The sequence below is a fragment of the Tetrao urogallus genome (genome assembly GCF_951394365.1).
Source record: "Tetrao urogallus genome assembly, chromosome: Z".
Taxonomy (NCBI): Eukaryota; Metazoa; Chordata; class Aves; order Galliformes; family Phasianidae; genus Tetrao; species Tetrao urogallus.
The window spans coordinates 36,254,967-36,272,679 of record NC_136816.1 but is presented as its reverse complement, the minus strand read 5'-3'; the positions used below and the strand labels follow the sequence as shown (position 1 = coordinate 36,272,679).

Genomic DNA, 17,713 nt, shown 5'->3' with positions numbered 1-17,713 from the left:
TCCACCTCTCGGAGAGATTATTTATACCACACCTCCAAACATGATTTCCCTCTATTCACATTCTCCTCCCTGAAATCCCCTTGGTGACTCCTCTCTTGGCGGGACCCAAAGGCCATCCTCCTCCCTCAGCATTGTATCCAGCACCCCAGATCTCCCCAGGGCTGGCTGCATGAGGGAACCAAACCTGACCCCACCACCCAGTGGGCATGTTTTGTTCACTGTACCAACGTCGCCAGGAACCCACTGGGACAAAGCACATGGCCCTGTCCACAGGCCCAGATTCATCAAGGCCACTCCTGCAGGCAGAGGAACCCTGGCTAGTTCCCTCCAATCTGATGGACAAGCAATTGGTGCAACAAATCTGTCCAAAGGAAGAGCTTTGCATCTCCTTCCAAGGCCCCTTATTTCAGATTGCCCTCCTCCAACATGTTCCAGCATCAAAAGCCATAAGAAGGGCCATGCTCTTGCTTTAGCCTTGCGAAGAGACTAAAAATAAGCAAAAAGCTTATAAATAAAGCTACTCTCAAGAGTAGCTGTGAGACATTTCAGAGAATAAAAGCTTTCTAGATAAACTGGACCAAGCACTATCAGATTTTGCCTCATAGAAGGTGATTTTTGAGAACAAATGGTGGAGACTAGGCTGGTTTGTTCTCACATTGAGTATTGGGAAGGTGCAGCAGACCATATATTTTGGCAGAATCTATGGATGCCCAGATTAGCTGTCTCACGAAATTCAACATCCAATGGAAACAATTAATGGAAAATACGAAAAAAAAATCCTGGATTGTTTCAATGAATGACAGCAAACATGACTCAGGGTTAAATAAAATAATTGCTGGGGCTAGGAAAAATGACACCCACAAAATTCACCAACCACTGATATTCAACAGGATACTGCAGTAAATTAGAACCATTTTATGACATCTGGAATACTGGAAATTTGATCAAAAACTGGCAAAAAAAAAAAAAAAAAAAATCTGTATTTTCCCAACATGGTGAGAAGCTCTGCAAAGGAAGGCAGGGAAAGAAAAAAATATAAAAGAACCAGACTGGTTAAAGAACTTGGATTTTGTTTTTCTGATGTTGTTATTGGCTGTATTTCTGTGATATGAAAAATGTGACCTGACTCAGACGGACCAGAGCTTAGGTATACAATGAAGTCTTTGAACTAATTACAGAAAAAAAAAAAAAAAAAAGCAAGCACTGCTAGGTGCCTTGTCTTTTGCTGGAGCTCATAAAATGTTCCAGGATGAAGGGTGCTACTTATGGTCTGCACATCTTTTCCAGTCATGAAGTGCTGGCTGAGAGTTGGTTTGCCTGAGTTGTTTTTTTCCCCACCAGTCCTCTCTCATACCATCCAGCTGTCCAGAGCAACATTTGGTATCCTCCAAATGCACCACAAACCAGTCTGAATTTTTGTTCTTTCCATAACAAAACAGGAGAATTTATGACAAGAAGCTTCTGCTTTTCACATAGGATTAATTTCTTACCTCCTCATGCTGTGTGGTATAAGGGGCTTGGCCTCATTAAAGCTGGAGTAGGCAAGCAGGTAAGGGTGTTCATAATCGCATCAGCCAGTAGTAGTCATTTCTGGATACCGTATCACCCCATTTAGTTTGTTTGTTAGAAAAGGCAAACTCAGTTATTAGTAAGTTATAAGAGACATTCCGTCTCTTCTTAATGTTTTTTGCTCACTACAGGCATTGATCTGTATGGAAAACCCAAGATTGTTCTGAAATGGCAAGGTTTATTTTGAGAATGCAAGAGTTTGTAACACCTTGGAAGATGAACAACATTGAAATATAGAGTAAAGGCTCAAGCATCCTGGCTTTTTAGTTCCTGTATTTGTGTTTCACAAGAAAAGACGTGGTACTGAACTGCATAATTTACACACAAGGCGCTATAGCTAATTATAAATGCCCCAAAAGGTTAGCATTTCAGACTGACATATATACACGTGCATGCATGACTATCAGCATTCAAAACAGGGGCTCAGGGAGCTCTGTAATGTGAAGTGCTCTTGATCCCTTTCAAGTGTGCTTTTAAATCACAGAGAAGCACCTGTTTGGTTTCTGCTCCTCTACCTCCAGTCCCCCCTTGAGGACACTCACTTTCCCTAATCAGTTGTGTGAGTGTTAGGAAGCCATGTCAGCTTATTTACATCAGCGGGCACTAATACAATAGGAAATAAGAATATTGATTTTGCTCAGATCCCTGGGCAGCCATGAGTTATCAACAGATTTCAGCTGAGTTTGAAAACAGTAATGCTCTTGATTGCAAAATGACTTTTTCCCGATCAATATGTCACTCCGACTCGCCCATACACGTTCCTCATGAGGCTTTGCACCAGCTAAGTAAAATCACAAGCTCAAACAGAATGTTGGCCTTTATTTATTTATTTTTTTTTTAATTTTGCAAACTACTTCTACATATCCCCTCTCATAAAAGTCAGCTCTTATTTGAAGGCCCTATAAAACAGGTAAAGTACAAGATCAGAAGGTAGCTCCAGTAGAATGACAGAAGATGAGACTCACTGCGTATCACACTATAAAGGACATGTAGATTTGATTAAATAAGGTGAGGATGAGTTTCCTAGTGGCAAGGAATTGCATGCAAAAATCTGTAAGAACTAAAATACAACCCAATACTTTTACACTCAGCAGTTACAGTACAGATTAGCTCTTTTTCATTATAACTGTTCCCCAGATCAAATGCCCATTATAGATATGCACACAGAATGAAAATAGCCTCAAAGCTGTTCCTATTCTCACCAAGGCTGGGGCAAATGGAGGCAATTATCAATTTATTCAAGATTAGCTTTTTAAGCCATCCTTTTGTTCTGCCAGTAAACCTTTACAACTAACTGCACTAGCATAATTTAAATATGCGGTAGCTTTTCTCATCTTTACAATGAAATTTCTGGATGGGCCTCTAACATCTCATCTCCAATCTTCCACGAAGAGCGAGGATAGCAAAACCTGTCACTAATGCTTAAACTTACCGGAGCAGGCTGGCTACAGGCATAGCCGGGATAATAATTTGTACCCTCCTTCAGCCACACATAATATAGTCTTTATTCAGCAAATAGCAAAGTCGTTTCACACCATGCCAAAGGTCAGCTTTTGCTGTATTAATAGCTGCTCTGGGAGGGTCAGAGTTGTGCTATCCTACATTTTTTTCAGGGCCTGGAGATGCAATTTCCTACAGTCTGCAGGCAATTTCCCACCAATTTTCTCGGGGAGCTAATAGGCTGTGACAGGAGATGGAGCTAGCAAGCAGCAGGAGGCTTCAGAAAAGACAAATTGCATCTCTGCCACCTAACTGGGCAATCTAGAAAGACAGAGTTTATAGCTTTGTAGTGTTATTGGGCCCCATGCTAACAGCAAATCACACAAGCTGCTATGTGAATTTCATATTTTTTTCCTTCTGAATTTGTTATCACCACATATCACTCTGCAGCATTTTTTCTACAAATGACAACTAAAAATGGATAGTGTGTGATTACTTGTTTAACTGCCTTTTAACTAGACAAGTCTTGCTAAACATAATTCACACTCAGAAACAGAATTACACAACCTCATTTTTATGCTCTGTGATATTTTTGATTATTTTCATACTTGCCAAGGTACAAAGCAGATGCCTGGAGAAAGGGACTGAGTTGTAAACTCAATTCAAATGAATTATGCAGTGCAAACTATGGGAACATTAAAAAACAAACAAACAAACAGACAAAAAAACACAAAGCACTACAGTGGGCACACCTATGGTGGTTAAAAAATAAAATAAATCTCCACTAATCACATAATCACATACAGTACAAAATGAAAGCATAAAATAGCCAAATATCACTAAGTTCTCCCTCTACTGTAACAGTGCTTGAAACATAAAAGTGAAATTCAACAGTTGACAGCCAACTAAAAACCAGCCATATAACCAACCATTTACCTTACAGATTCAAAATGCTCTAACTAGCAAGGCTTAAAGAAAGTATCACCACACCTATTTTAATAGAAAAGAAATTGATTTCAATCTACTAACTGTAACTCTCACTTAAGATTAAAAAAAAAAAAAAAAAAGACAGTGACTCAAAGGCACATAACACTAACAACTATTGCAAGTTATACTGTCATATCTGTCACTACAATTCCCCCTTTCTATTACAGCAAAAACAGGTGGACAAGTACTGTAAACAAGTTTCATTATAGTACCTTGTACATCTGTAGGTTTTACTTCAAAATATAGAAGAATAAGTTTATGAAGGTATGGAGATACGCAAAGAAATTAGGTAGAAGAAAAAAAAAAAATCCATCTAAATTATTACTTTCTACTGGCAGATAAAATTAGCCTGTGTAGAGTACAGAGTTGTATAAAAGTTTACTATAATTCAACACTAAGGATTTTCTTTTAATTACTTAAGTGATGGAAAAATGTAAAACTACAGTGAATGAAGAGTTAAAGTTCTCTAAAATTCATTTTGAAACTCTCAAATTTCAACCATTCATCATTAATATCCCCATTTAATATTTGTGATTTTTAATAAGTTACAGTTAGCTAAAAGTATTGCAGAACTGGGAAAAATTATAAATAGAATACCAGTTTGCACTCAACAAAGAAGATTATCTGCATAAACCACAGACACACACACAAAAAAGCTATCAAACAATACAAAAACTGTGAGCATTTCCTTAAAAAGATTCACTGATGAAACAGTGATGAAGATTCCCAGGAGAGAATCTTGAGTTTAGCAAACTAAAATTAATGGTTTCTCTATATGGTTTTACACGTTAAAAAAATCAGTTATATCTTAGATTAGTGAATGTTCCCTCAATTAATGTTGGAAATGCACACCTCGCATAATTAACAATCAAAGACAGAAAAATAGGAGCATTATTCATGCAAAAGACACTAAAACATCTGCAGAGGACTAATACATATTCAAGAGGCAACACAGGGTAGCACAGCAGTCAACTGGTCCCCATACAAAAAACAAGTATTTCAGGAAGTAAACCTCATGTGCCAATGGAAGTTGGACTGCTAAACCTCAAAGTCCTGTGGTATACACACACAGCATGCTTAAGCCAATACTGAAGTGCCATAAGGTCATTTACATATTTAACAGCTGTTTGGCTGACCCATCAACCTTAAGAAATACTTTCAATTTGTAGAGCCATTGGATTACATTTTTACTCAAAATCTAATTAAGAAAATACTCAGGCCCAAATAAATAAACAAAAACTCAAGCATCAGACCAATAGCTCGATTATTTTTAAGAATAAAAGAAAGTTTGGTAGTACTCCAAAATATCTTGCTACAGCAAACCACGAAATAAGAGTTATTAGCTTATCATAATTGCAGCCAATTTTTAAAGTAATGGAGTAATCCACTGTGGATTGCTGTAAAGAAGTGGAACAAAGACTGTGAAATGAACAGATGGATTTTATTTTAAACAAATTAGGCTCACTACCACGGCAGTAATGAATGATTTCTAAGTTTCTCAGTGCTATGGGTTAACTTCCATTTATGACCGCTCATTCTGCTTGTTAAGTTTTTTTTAAACTGCCATTAAAATCAAGCCTTGAAGGAAAACTGGCATTAATTATTTTTCAGTTACAAGCTATCATCTCCACTTTTATATTAATGACAAAGTGTACAAAAGGGATAAGGATAATAGCATGTTTGATTACTTAATCTCCAAAGTGTGCATTATCTTTACCTCTCACACGTTCTTGGCATAAAACAGAGATAGAGACGAGGTTCAAGATATACTATACCTTTGTACTGCAAACATAACAAAGAAAGTCCTTGCCAAACTCTATGTAATAGCAACTGTCTATTGCTCCCTGCAGTGCCTCTCTATGAATCAACGTAAAAATTGCATATGAAATTTTAGGAGAGAAACAATCACAAAATCAACATTTTACTTCAGGAAACACCACAGGATTTTTCCACAGTGAGTCAACAACACTGAGCAGCATTTCCACAAACAATGGAAGTATGAGTACTGAGCAATGATGCTATCTTATCTCTAGGTGCTTGCTTTAGTAAAGGAAATTATTACATCTTGGCTGACACTATGTATCTACCTATCCACAAAAAGATTCAGCCAGACTCTCCTGTGGCCTATGCATCACCAACAGACTTGTTAGACAAAATTATTCCTGGTACATGAGCCAGAAAGGTCAAAGCCTAATGTTCAGCTTCTATGAGCCAACTGTGGGTCATGGCAATAAAGAATGGAGGAGGGGGGAGGATCCTCAAATTTGAAATGGATAACTAATGTGAGTCTCAATATCACCTGCTTTTTGATGTTCAGTTTTCTGAGAGTATCACTCCAAGGAAAAAAATACAGCTCTCTCAAGAATTAATGTACTATAGAAACAATCGGTTCCTTTGTTTCGAGGCATGACATCTTTAAGAACATTTTGCAGTTTGAAAACAAAATACTCCTCATTCATTGCTCTTATTTCCCCTTATGTTTCCTTGTTACATTGTACATATGTATATTTTTTAAAACATGAAAAAAAAAACCTAAATAACTCAAAAAAAGCAAAACAAAAAAAAAACCCAACAACCATGTGCTTCAAGTGTGTTCAAAGAACTGTAGAGAATGCATTGTTTCTTTTTAATGAGTGGTTGAGTACTCCTATGTAGTTCATCAGAAACTGAGTAGACTTCTCAGAAACGTCATTAAGTTAGATCCACAGTGCAGATTTTTAAAGCATCCAGTTCCTGCATGTCTGGTTTCCCTAGCAAAATTTACCATGCTGCACAAATCTCTTAAGTTGCAATGGGACATCTGGGAGCGTGTTGCTGAAAATAGGATTATCAATTGCTGGAAAGCTGAGTTTGTGCTACAAAAATACTAGGTAATGGGAAATGTTGAGAACTGGGTGAGATATAACACTCTTTCCTCTTTGAACTATGTGATCGCTTATGAATGTCATAGAAATGTCTACTCCATTCTTAGGTGTGTCCCTGAATTACTACACAGAAACATCTAAGCAACTTCATGGAAAAACGGTAGTTGGTATAATTGTACACTGAAACCTTGTTCTAGGTGGTTTTTGTGTTAAACTACCACTGAAAAAGGTGGGAGAACAGTGTGTCTCTTTTTTCCTTTCACCTCTCTGTGTATTCTCAGAACGTGTTCAACTCTTTCTTTCATTCTGGTGATCACTAAGTCCTACTTGAGCTGCTGCAGATCTCCCAGTCTGTAATAAATTGACCTTTCTTTGGCAGGATATCATGACTCAAATCCTGTATACACCTATATTCTGACATTATTTCTAAGCACTTTTGATGGGGAAAAAAAAAATGTTTTGAGAAGATTGCAAGCTCCTCCAGCTAAGTGGCCCAAGGAATAAACACCATAAGTTTGGAATCTGGATTCAAAACTCTTCTAGAGTGTGCAAACAGTAAAATCCACCTTTCTTAATTAATATAACTATAGAACTTCTCACATCAACTCAAAATTTCATCAATATAACAGAAAATATGAAGGTCTGCAACTGTATTGCATGATTCCACTAGTTAATTAGTGGGTAATTCTTTCTTGGGGAAAAAAACAAAAAACAAAACCAAACCAAACCATCTATTTGTCAGTCTAGTTTTATGTTACAGTTACTTTGATGCTTCTGAAAATTCTACCTCCATCACCAATCCAAAGATGAGACATAAAAAGATATGGCCGGTTATTTATACACAAAAATATGCATGTGATGACAGATTCCAATTTGATGTTTCTATTACCAAAAAAAAAAAAAAAAAAAATTAACAATATGATCTTCATGTTTCTTTCTTGCTCTCTCCTCCCTTTAAAAAGAAAAAAGCTTTTGAAACACCAAATGAGTTGAAAAGAATTAATGCAGATGAAAATTCTCTCTCAAATTCTCAAAAGCTTGCAGTTTGATGCAGGGAAATATCTTTACTTGGAATTATAAAGAAAACATGTACTCTGACACATTGAGAAATATTATCATGATTTTATGCACAACTGACTTACAAAACTTGTTCTCTAGTACACATACACTACATTGTACTTAGAATGAGCAAAGAATTTTGTTCAGTTGAACTGATATTATCACAAATCTCCAGTTCATCAGTTATTGTTTACACTGACATCCAATATGTCATTTGTAAGGACTCCCCACTTCTGCTCTGTCTGGCATTACTTTTTGCCAGAGTGGCATTCAGCCGTCTGAATACTGAGGGCCACCCAGCAAACAAAGACTGTCCCAGAAAGGGGCTAATCAAAGGAATCTTTTAGGATTGCAATTAAACTGACAAAAAATAAAAATTACCTACCCCATCGTTATTGTTGCACCCTCTTTTTCCATTTCCTTTTCCCAGAGCCTCTGTGTTACTGCTGGTCTGATTTGGTCTGTTTCTTCATTTAAGGAGTTATTTCCACCCACTACTTTCTACAGGGCTACAAGAATTTACAGAAGCTCTCTCAAGTTTTAAGTCTTGGAGACAATAGCAAAAACAGACATACATGCCAAGATTCCACCCACTGCACCATTTCATTTAAAAATGTGGCTGTACATGGAAGAGATTCGACTGTGACAAATGAAAATAAAATGTTTGTGAAATATAAAGTGAAACATGTGAAATGAGAACTTGAGAGCATGGGTGTTGGATGAGTCCCCATGTTTTCAGATCCAAGGCATAAAATAGATCTGACTGGTGAAAGAAAGTTGATTGCAATATAAAAAACCAAGGTACAAATGTGATTAAATTAATTCACATGCAAAATAATGCCTTGTTCCAAAGCTGCTGACTCATTGTGCATTCTAAAAGTTAACAAGAAGGGCAAGATACATCATGATTTTCTTGACACTGTCATTTTGAATCTCTTATATTGCCAAAATTTGGTCTCACTGACAAGCACTATGGTGCAAGTAAAGAGCAGAACCATTACATATATGTGTTTAATTTCAAAACATACATAAGTATGTTATCATAGTTGCATTCTTGGATCCTCTTCTATCAGCTTTTAAGAAAGACAAAAGAATATTTATGAAGTAAGCCAATTAGATGGCAGTTTGGAAGACAATAAAACGTGCCAAATGGAGCAAATGGATGCTTTGACCTTGGCTAGCGCTGCTAAGCAAAGTCAATTCTTATCAGAAGGGTCAGATGTTTGAAAGAACTTCACAATTAAAACATGGTCAGCCTAAAATCAAGTAACTTAGTGCAAACTTTTTTTTTTTTTTTTTTTTTAAGCCTTCCCATTTTAGAATAGCGTAACAATTCACAGTATTTCAATATAGCAAATACAATTTTTTTGGGAAAAGCCTTGTGATTCTATTTTTGCCTCCCTTGTGTGAAAGGCACATCATCATCACCTAAAGCTGGTCTATAATTTTCCTACTCCTATATACAAAATAACAATAGACAACTACATAGATACCAGTTGATAGAGTATTGATTTTGTATGTCTAGGAAACTAGATTATCCTGAATGGTTAACATTTCATATTCCAAACGCTAAGTTAATATTCCAATGCTACTGTAATGCTAGATGCTATAAAATGGTTTCTGTAGAATGGTCATGTAAATTGAAAAGAAAACTGATGTCTCTTCAGACTAGAAATTATAGAAAAAAATTGACCCCAAATGAGAAAATCCATATCCATGCATCTGTCAGTCAAACTTGTTTCTTCCTGGTCATGAGTCTTTGAAATATAGAGAATATAAGTCATTGTCAAATGCTAGCAAAGTGAAAAAGCAGCTATTCAAAATGTGTCTTAACCTCTCTCAGTTCGTGCAATTTTAAGCATTACTTAAAGATATCCTTCTGCTTATCTAATTTGAAAAAACATTACTAGAATAAAATGTACACATTCTCTCCTCATCCATTTGTCTCGAGAACATTGAAAAAACTTGATTTGAAGATGTATGACTTTGGTAACTGGCTGCTCAGCATAGCTCTTCGGCGATGTCATACACATGTAACAGTGGAAGGGACTCAAAGACTCCTCAATAGGAATACAGAGTATAGGCCTGTCTAATATGGGACACTAGAAAATTAATTCTAATGTACTTATACAGTAGATTAGTTGAAAATAATAAAAAAATCCTTTGTCAACGTGGTCACAAGAAATTAAGAAGCAAGTTTAACTTAGGTTAATTCAATTACTTGCAGCTCTGCAAGTATTTTAACATCAGTTAAGTGAGTTAAGTGGTCGCCTGTAAAACCCACACTTTGGTAATTTTTTAATATTTACCTGAGTATCTACGTATAAACAAGCCATTAAAAAAAAAAAAGGAAATGATTATTTTCTTCTGTAAAATATGAAGGACACAACTTATCTAGTTTTGTTTAATCACAGACACCTTCAGTTAAATGAATAAAGCCTCTGATGTACTTAGTTTAAATGCAGTCCTTCATGAATTCTGTTCAGCTGAAGGAGAAAGGAGAAGGAAATCTCTTCTTCTAGAGATGACCACAAGAATTATGATCAGGCACATATTAATGCTTCTGCCAAAGAACATATACATGGGACATCACAACAAACTTAAAATAAACTGCACAACTTTATGAAATGTTCAATTTTTATATTTACACTATAATTAGTACAAAATTGCCTTTTAGTTTTCCTGCAGCACAAGACAGTATCTACTGGATTTGATATCCTAATATGTCAAAACAATTACTTTGAAGTATGATAAAGGAATCTAGGAAGAGTTATAAAGAATAAGACACAGTTTTCAAACTATACATAGTGTTTGCTTTTGCTTCTAAAAAGGTACTTATATCCCCAAAAGGTCTTTTAAATAAGCGGGGGTGAGGAGTGGGAGGGAAGAAGAGTGGGAGGAGGAAGGGGAGAAGAAGAGTGGTTGTTCATACTAAAGCCTTTACTGTAATAAACTAAATATATTTACAATTTATACAAATGTTTGACCTTCAACAAAAATACAAAAACATATCACAAGATGCAAAACCAGGAAACAAGTTCATCTGAGACACCACTGCTCTACACAGGACAGGATGCAAATTGAATTGCAAGGAACAGAAAGGTTATCCCCATATTCAGGCAATGAGAACAATTTGCATGAGGTCATAAAGAAAGAGAAAAAATAAAAAGGCTTCAACATTCTTTAGCAGACTCGGCTTTTAAAACTATGTCAAAAACCTAGGCTACATCTGTCCATCTTGCTTCTGTGTTCTGTTTGGTCCGCACAGCCAATACTTAAGTTGCTGGATGTTGCCTTCTATTTTGAAAAACCGAAGTAACTTCATCACAAGGTCTGGAACCTCAATACTTTAATTCCTTTTTAAAAGGCAAACCTTTCTAATTCTACAATTAAGAACAATTTTGGCCCAGATCAACTTCTAAAAGTTATATCCCCATCATATTTTCAGTAGATAACTTCATAGACTGTAGCTTTTTTGTCTCCAGAGCCAGTGACTATGTATTTATCATCCACAGAGATGTCACAGCTAAGCACTGATGAAGATTCTTTGGACTAGAAGAAAAATAGAAATATATTACTTGATTAAAAAAAGTCTACTACCTTCATCTCAGTATCCCATTTCGAGTGGATCACATAGGTAAAGAGATTTGCGTCCACTCGTGGGACTTGCAGAGTACTAGTGATTTCTTTAAAAGCAGTATCATCCTCACCTGGAATATACTGGCTCCATAAGGAGTTCTCCATGCATTAAGAAGGTTATCCTTCCCTGTACTCACAAACCATTTACCTAGAATGTGAAAGAGAAGAACTGTGAAAACACATGAGGCAGACATCTGACAGATCTGGTGTCAGATTGAAATCTGATGGCTAATTGCAGCTACACAAAGCTCTCACCACTAATCAATACAGTATTATTGCTTAGAATCAACATGGATGCCTCATGCTTTTGTAGCATATGACATACAAGAAATCCCCACATGAAGTAGAAACAGTCTTTTACACAGAGCTCAACCTTTACAGCAGACTTTGAATAAATTAATAAAAAAGTCAGTTCTTTGTAGGCAAGTTATATTCATAAAGCAGAGCTATTTATTCATAAATTGAGAAACACAGACACTAAATAAATTTTAATTATCAGAAGTTATGATTGTGCAATAACTTATGTAGGCAGTATGAATTAAGAGTCCAGACTTCCAGTTCTGTCTTCGTGGAAACTTACCACAGTAAGCAAATTTGAGTGACAATACACAACTCTCATGAAGGTGCAGCTGATATTTGTCTGGTTTATTTACATGTAGCACTTCCACGTTGCTGCTCTCCATTCCCACGGCTAGCCATTCACCAGTAGGGCAATAACCAAGGGAAAATATCTGAAAATCAAACAACATTTACAGTTTTTATTTTTTCCTATAGTGACCAAAAGAATGAGGAGAGGAAGAAGGAAGGGCATAGAAACAGAACTGACAAAGTTCAATAGTGAGACTGCTTGTCAAAATTCTAGTGACCAAATAACCCCTGTCCTTGCCTATTAACTTAGGAAAAACAGGGACAGAAAGTAGAGTCAGCCTATTGTTTTGTCCCAAAGCAATTAAACATATGAAAGTTCCAAAGTATCATGCTGTAAATAGTCAAAGCAAACAAAGCAAACAATCTAAAATTCGTCAGCTGCACTGGAGTAGTTTCTCAGCCTTCTTCCTAAATGCTTGCCTGTTCCGCTCCCCTGTGTGTTGCAGGAAAATCCAGTTACCTGTGATGTGAAGTCGTGTTGCTGTAGCTGTCTCCCTTCTCTCAAGTCCCAGGATCTGACAGTGTTATCCAAACCTCCTGTCCAGAGTTTGGTACCATCATTAGAAATGTCAATACAGCTGGCCCCATCTGTGTGGCCCTGGAATTGCCTGATAAAACAAACCAGATTGAATAATGATTTCCTGCCAGAGCTCAAGGTAAACAGTGTTGTGGTGTTAGTTTTGGACTCTGCATGTGTGTCATCTGTGTCTGCTGATGGGCAAATATCAGCCCCTCCCTCTGACTTGGCATGAAATACAACAAAAATATTTTCCAGGTGCTACAGAAATTGACTGCATCACAGATAGATGGACAAATATTTTCTGTCATGTTTTGAGAAGTTTCTTCTTTTCTTTTTTCTTTTTTTTTTTCTTTCTTTTTTTTTTTTTTTTTTGGAGTGTAGTAGTAACTACAGTTAAAAAGCAATTAAAGACAGCATAGATTAAAAAAAATGCTGACGGAATCAAGCTCCTCCAGTTTCAGAAAACAACTACTGTTGTTTTCCCTGTCTGTAAGTCAACATGATAAATAGTGAAGGGATCCAGAGAAGGACCCAAATTGTCATGCACTGAATTGCTGAATCAATGAAGTTGCATTCTCTGGCAGGAGATCAGGAGATCACAAAATAACTAGACAATGCATTTTGTTTCAAAATCTTTTCATTAGGAGATTCCTGCTTTCAGCAACCAAAAGGTCATAACAAGTTTTCCTTAATCCTTTGGCAGAAGCCATCCATGTTTTTCATCGGCAATTAAATATAAGAAAATTCAATGTCAAAGGTGGAGGGAAGGGAGAAAAAGGCAACTAGTCTGAGAGTGAACGAGGTGATTCACCACGAGTTGCCATAGGAAGGTCACATGGCACATTGTGTTTCACAGTTTCCACATGTTATCAATCAGAATGATCAGCAAGTGAGCGATGGGAGAAACAGTAACTAACACTATTTATTCAAGTCAGTGACAGATGGATAAAGAGCCCTTCTCAGGGCCTAAGCACATACAAAGCAAATTGAAGACTTTACATAACTAAGGGTGTTTTCTTTGTCATAGAAATTTAGCAGAAAGTCAAATTTTCACTTAAATTGCACATCAATTTAGGCTTACTATTGATATACAGTAAATTCACTAAGTCACAGCAGACAAAGCAGCTTCTTTGGTGTATCATTCTAATCCTCTAAAACATCATGGTCTTTTCCATTGTAGGCTCTCCATTCTTGTAATATTGTAAGCCATCACAGCCTTAGCAAGATTGAACCAAAGGTCACCTTCTATTAAAATCACACAACCAGTTGCTAAGTTATTTCACACATTTGCTTTTTTTTTTTTTTTTTCTGTCATAGCACTGATGCTAAATATTGACCTGCTAGACACTGTAATCAAGGTTTAAAGGAAGTATTTCACAAGTAGCATACATAGCAATATATTTATTATAGCCTCCACAAATCATCCTCACAGCTTTAGAGATCAAATTCGTCTTCCAGAACTCAAATATTTTTCTTTTGTGAAGACATCAAACATCAGTCCTTCATACTTTCCTGAAAAAAATGAAGTGATCCAGGTTTTCAACTACTTTTGGAAGGTTAATTTTATTACCTGTCATCACTAATTACAAACTGAAATTTTTCCTTATTACTTAGAAAGACCTAAGGTAAATGAAAACAAGAAACCTCACAGAGTTCTCTACATAGCAAGTTCAGTCTATGTTAATCACAATCTAGCTTGTTGAAATCTGCAGACACATTCAAGTACATGAAACCTACAAGAGCTTTCACACTGACTTCAAGAGGTTATAGAACAACCTGAAAGGCCCTCAAAGAACAGCTCCTAGGACAGGCTACTAGAATTAGTTTCTAGCCCAACCTGAGCACCAACCTAATTATTTGGATAAGAAAGACTCTTTTACTTTGCTATTCTGAACCTTTATTCAGCGAGATAAATATTTAGCTGCTCAAAGACTAAGTTTAATTAATTAAAGTTTACAGAAAACAAGTAATACTCACCTGACCAATGTCTGATTGTGCAGATCCCACACTGCAATGTTCCCATCACTGCAGCAGGAAAAGCACACCTTGGAGTCAGGGCTGATAGCCAAAGCATAGCAGGCAGGAGCTGAGGATGTAAGCTCTGCTTTTATACGAGGAGTTGGCGCTGCCAGGTCCCATATGGATAATGTGCTGGCTTCCCCGCCAACTATTAGGGTGCATCCATCAGGCAGTAATTTACAAGAGCGGATGTAGTTATCTCTGTTCTGTACAACACAAATCACCTCCGTTACGTTAATACATGCCTGCCAATAATGACCACTAATGAGATTCTGACTGCATCCAAGTTTTAAACAGTAAGCAATTTTTTCCAGTGCCAAAGTACAGAACAGAAATCGGTATACCCTAAAAGGTTTCAAATGCCTACTTCTCATTACTAACTTTCTCAAACCTGATGAATTGCAAGTCTTCCATCTCATTACACTAAGACAGTGCTAAAAGTAAGCTTGCATTTGAGAAAGTGCACTCCATCAATTATGATCACCAGCATCACTGGAATATTTTGCAAAAAACAAAGTGACTTCTCGTATGATATCTAAGCAACCACTTATGAAAATACAGTTGAAGTCTCATATCTTTCAGATCTTAGAGTTTTCTTTTAAGTGATATCTTACATTCATCATTTTAAAGTGAAAATGTTGAATTATTCCCCTACTAGTCCTGGATTTATGCTGGTTCTCTTGCTCAGCATCACTCCTGTCATGCTCATACTGGTTTCACATTTTTGATACTATTGCTGACAGAGATACTATAAAAGATTTAGAGATGGAAAAGATTTCAATCTTTACATATTACAAAGCTGACTTCTTAAGCATATTGGCTGCGCAACATAGTAACGGCCCTCTAGGAAATGCAGGGATAGGATCAGTAACTCAAAACAAAAAAATCCACAACACCAAGTAGAAATCAAAGACACTTCTACTGCTAAGGTTTGTTTGTGGTTGTTTTCTGTTTGTTTGTTTTTGATTTTTGGGGATGGTGGTTTTGTTTGGGGTTTTGCCCATTTGTTTGTTTTACAGTCACAGAGAGGGAGCAGCAAGCAGTGCACTGGGAATGTCAGCTTAGCTATTGGCAGCCATACAGATCTGTAACTAAAATGAAGGCAACTGGGACTGAGCATCCAGAGACAAACCTGTCACAAGACAGAATACATATTTAACCATACATATACTACTACTGGACAACTGACATTGGCATATCATCAAATGAGAGGTAAAAGCTGGAAAAAAATAAGCACATTTATTATGATCAACATCTAAGAATTACTTTCATCCATAATATATATTATTGTGTTTTATGACATTACACCTTCAGTTAACATTACACTGATTTGTCTCTTTCCAAATCTCTACACTGCTTTAGTGTAAGAAGCATTTTTATTTAACAGCTTTTTTGATTTAGCTTTTCAACTAACTGCAAATAAATCAGCTTGCACCTCATGGATATGAATAGAAACCAGCAGAAGTGCAGCAATACAAAGTGACCTTGCTACCTTGTCACACTACTCCTTTATACAGCCACTACCCTCTTACAAAAAAGGATGTGATTTCTGCCATGAACGAAACACCATGGAATGTCTCTGTCTCAGCCAGGGTTCCTTTCAAATCCATGCAGTGCAAAAAATACCAGCACGACTTGGATGGAGAAAGAATCAGCTGTACTCTCAAACGTCTTATCTATTATTTGACCCTTAATAATGACATTTATCACTAAACAAACCAGTCCACTTCTCTGAAACACCACCTGTTCAGTGTTTAAAAAAAAAAGTCAGTTAAATACATACAGCAGGAAACAGAACTGCCTGCTATTTCCTTATAATATGAACACAATCCAGACAAGGACAGCTATTTCCTTATTGAGTCTCCAAGGAGAAGTTACCCTTCTACATTAGTTCCTGTTCACTTACCAGGCAGTCGAGCTGAGAGACAGGGCTCTTATTCCCGGGCTGGCTGATATCCCAGACTTTGACACAGCCCTTGCCACCCGTGTACACATGTCTCGTGGGGTTGCTGATGGTAACTGCACACACAACTTCCCCATGGTTCAGAGTGTTGATTTGACGGGCATGGCGAGGGATTCCTGGACCGATGAGGGCATCGGGAGGGAAAGGAACAGGCTGCATCTGGCCATCTGCAGTAACATGAAAGGAGTAGGCTCTTTTCGGGGAAGGAAAGAAAGGAGAAGAAAAAATATATCAGCAAAGATATAGTGCAAAAATTACAGAAAAAGGTAGTACTTTCTGTTTTCTTTCTTTAATTTTCATGAGAAAAAGATTTGAAAAGCTACAGGACCTAATACCATGAGGTACATGAAACCTCAGAGAAAGATCAGGATCAGAGAAAGAAAGAAACAACAACCGTGTTCAGCTTTTGTGTTTCAACTAAACTATTTGTGCAGTGGGGAAGCAGATTAAAATCTCCTATTAACTCTACGAATCAAGGTCATGGCCATCACTCTGCCACTGGAGCTGTTGAAAGGCCTTTCAGCTGCTGCTTTCTAATCAGTGGTTCTGAGTCTCCGCACAAGTCATACAGCAGCATTTCCTGACCATCTTTCAGATGTATTCCACGAGGCTTACCTGTTACCGTGAACTCTTAAGTTAAACTTGTCCTCAACTTATTTCAGCACATCATCTTCAACATCAGCACTTGCTGCGCTAGTAAGTCTCTCTTTCCAGCTGGGAACTAGTTTTGTACACAACATGGAAATGCAGAGTGCTCTTACATGACGCTCTTACATCAGAAAGCTGACACAATCTTCTCATAATTATATTATCTTGAATAAGTATTTTGGAACAGTTGAAAGGCTCTGTTTCCCAGGTAGTTTTAGCACTTCTGCAATGTCTGTATTTACACACTGCATGATCTCAAGCATATGAAAACTTAAGGTTGAGAAATTGAGTCCCTGCAGTGATAAACCATTACTCCTTAGGGAAAGTACATAGAATTATTTGTGTTCACTGTGACAT

General features: G+C 37.0%; 1 protein-coding gene across 3 annotated transcripts in view; it reads right to left on the bottom strand.

Annotated features, from left to right (window-relative positions):
- Positions 1-11,363: 11,363 nt before the first annotated feature.
- The window catches only part of TLE1 (TLE family member 1, transcriptional corepressor), a gene marked incomplete at both ends in the record, with an annotated part of 69,552 nt that continues 63,202 nt past the window's right edge, over positions 11,364-17,713 (bottom strand). For all 3 annotated transcript variants that reach the window (XM_079548463.1, XM_079548464.1, XM_079548465.1), the window contains 6 exons: positions 11,364-11,471; positions 11,630-11,706; positions 12,139-12,289; positions 12,667-12,814; positions 14,704-14,951; positions 16,652-16,901. In XM_079548463.1, coding sequence (XP_079404589.1) covers positions 11,364-11,471; positions 11,630-11,706; positions 12,139-12,289; positions 12,667-12,814; positions 14,704-14,951; positions 16,652-16,901 — 982 coding nt within the window. The remainder of the gene's footprint in view (positions 11,472-11,629; positions 11,707-12,138; positions 12,290-12,666; positions 12,815-14,703; positions 14,952-16,651; positions 16,902-17,713) is intronic.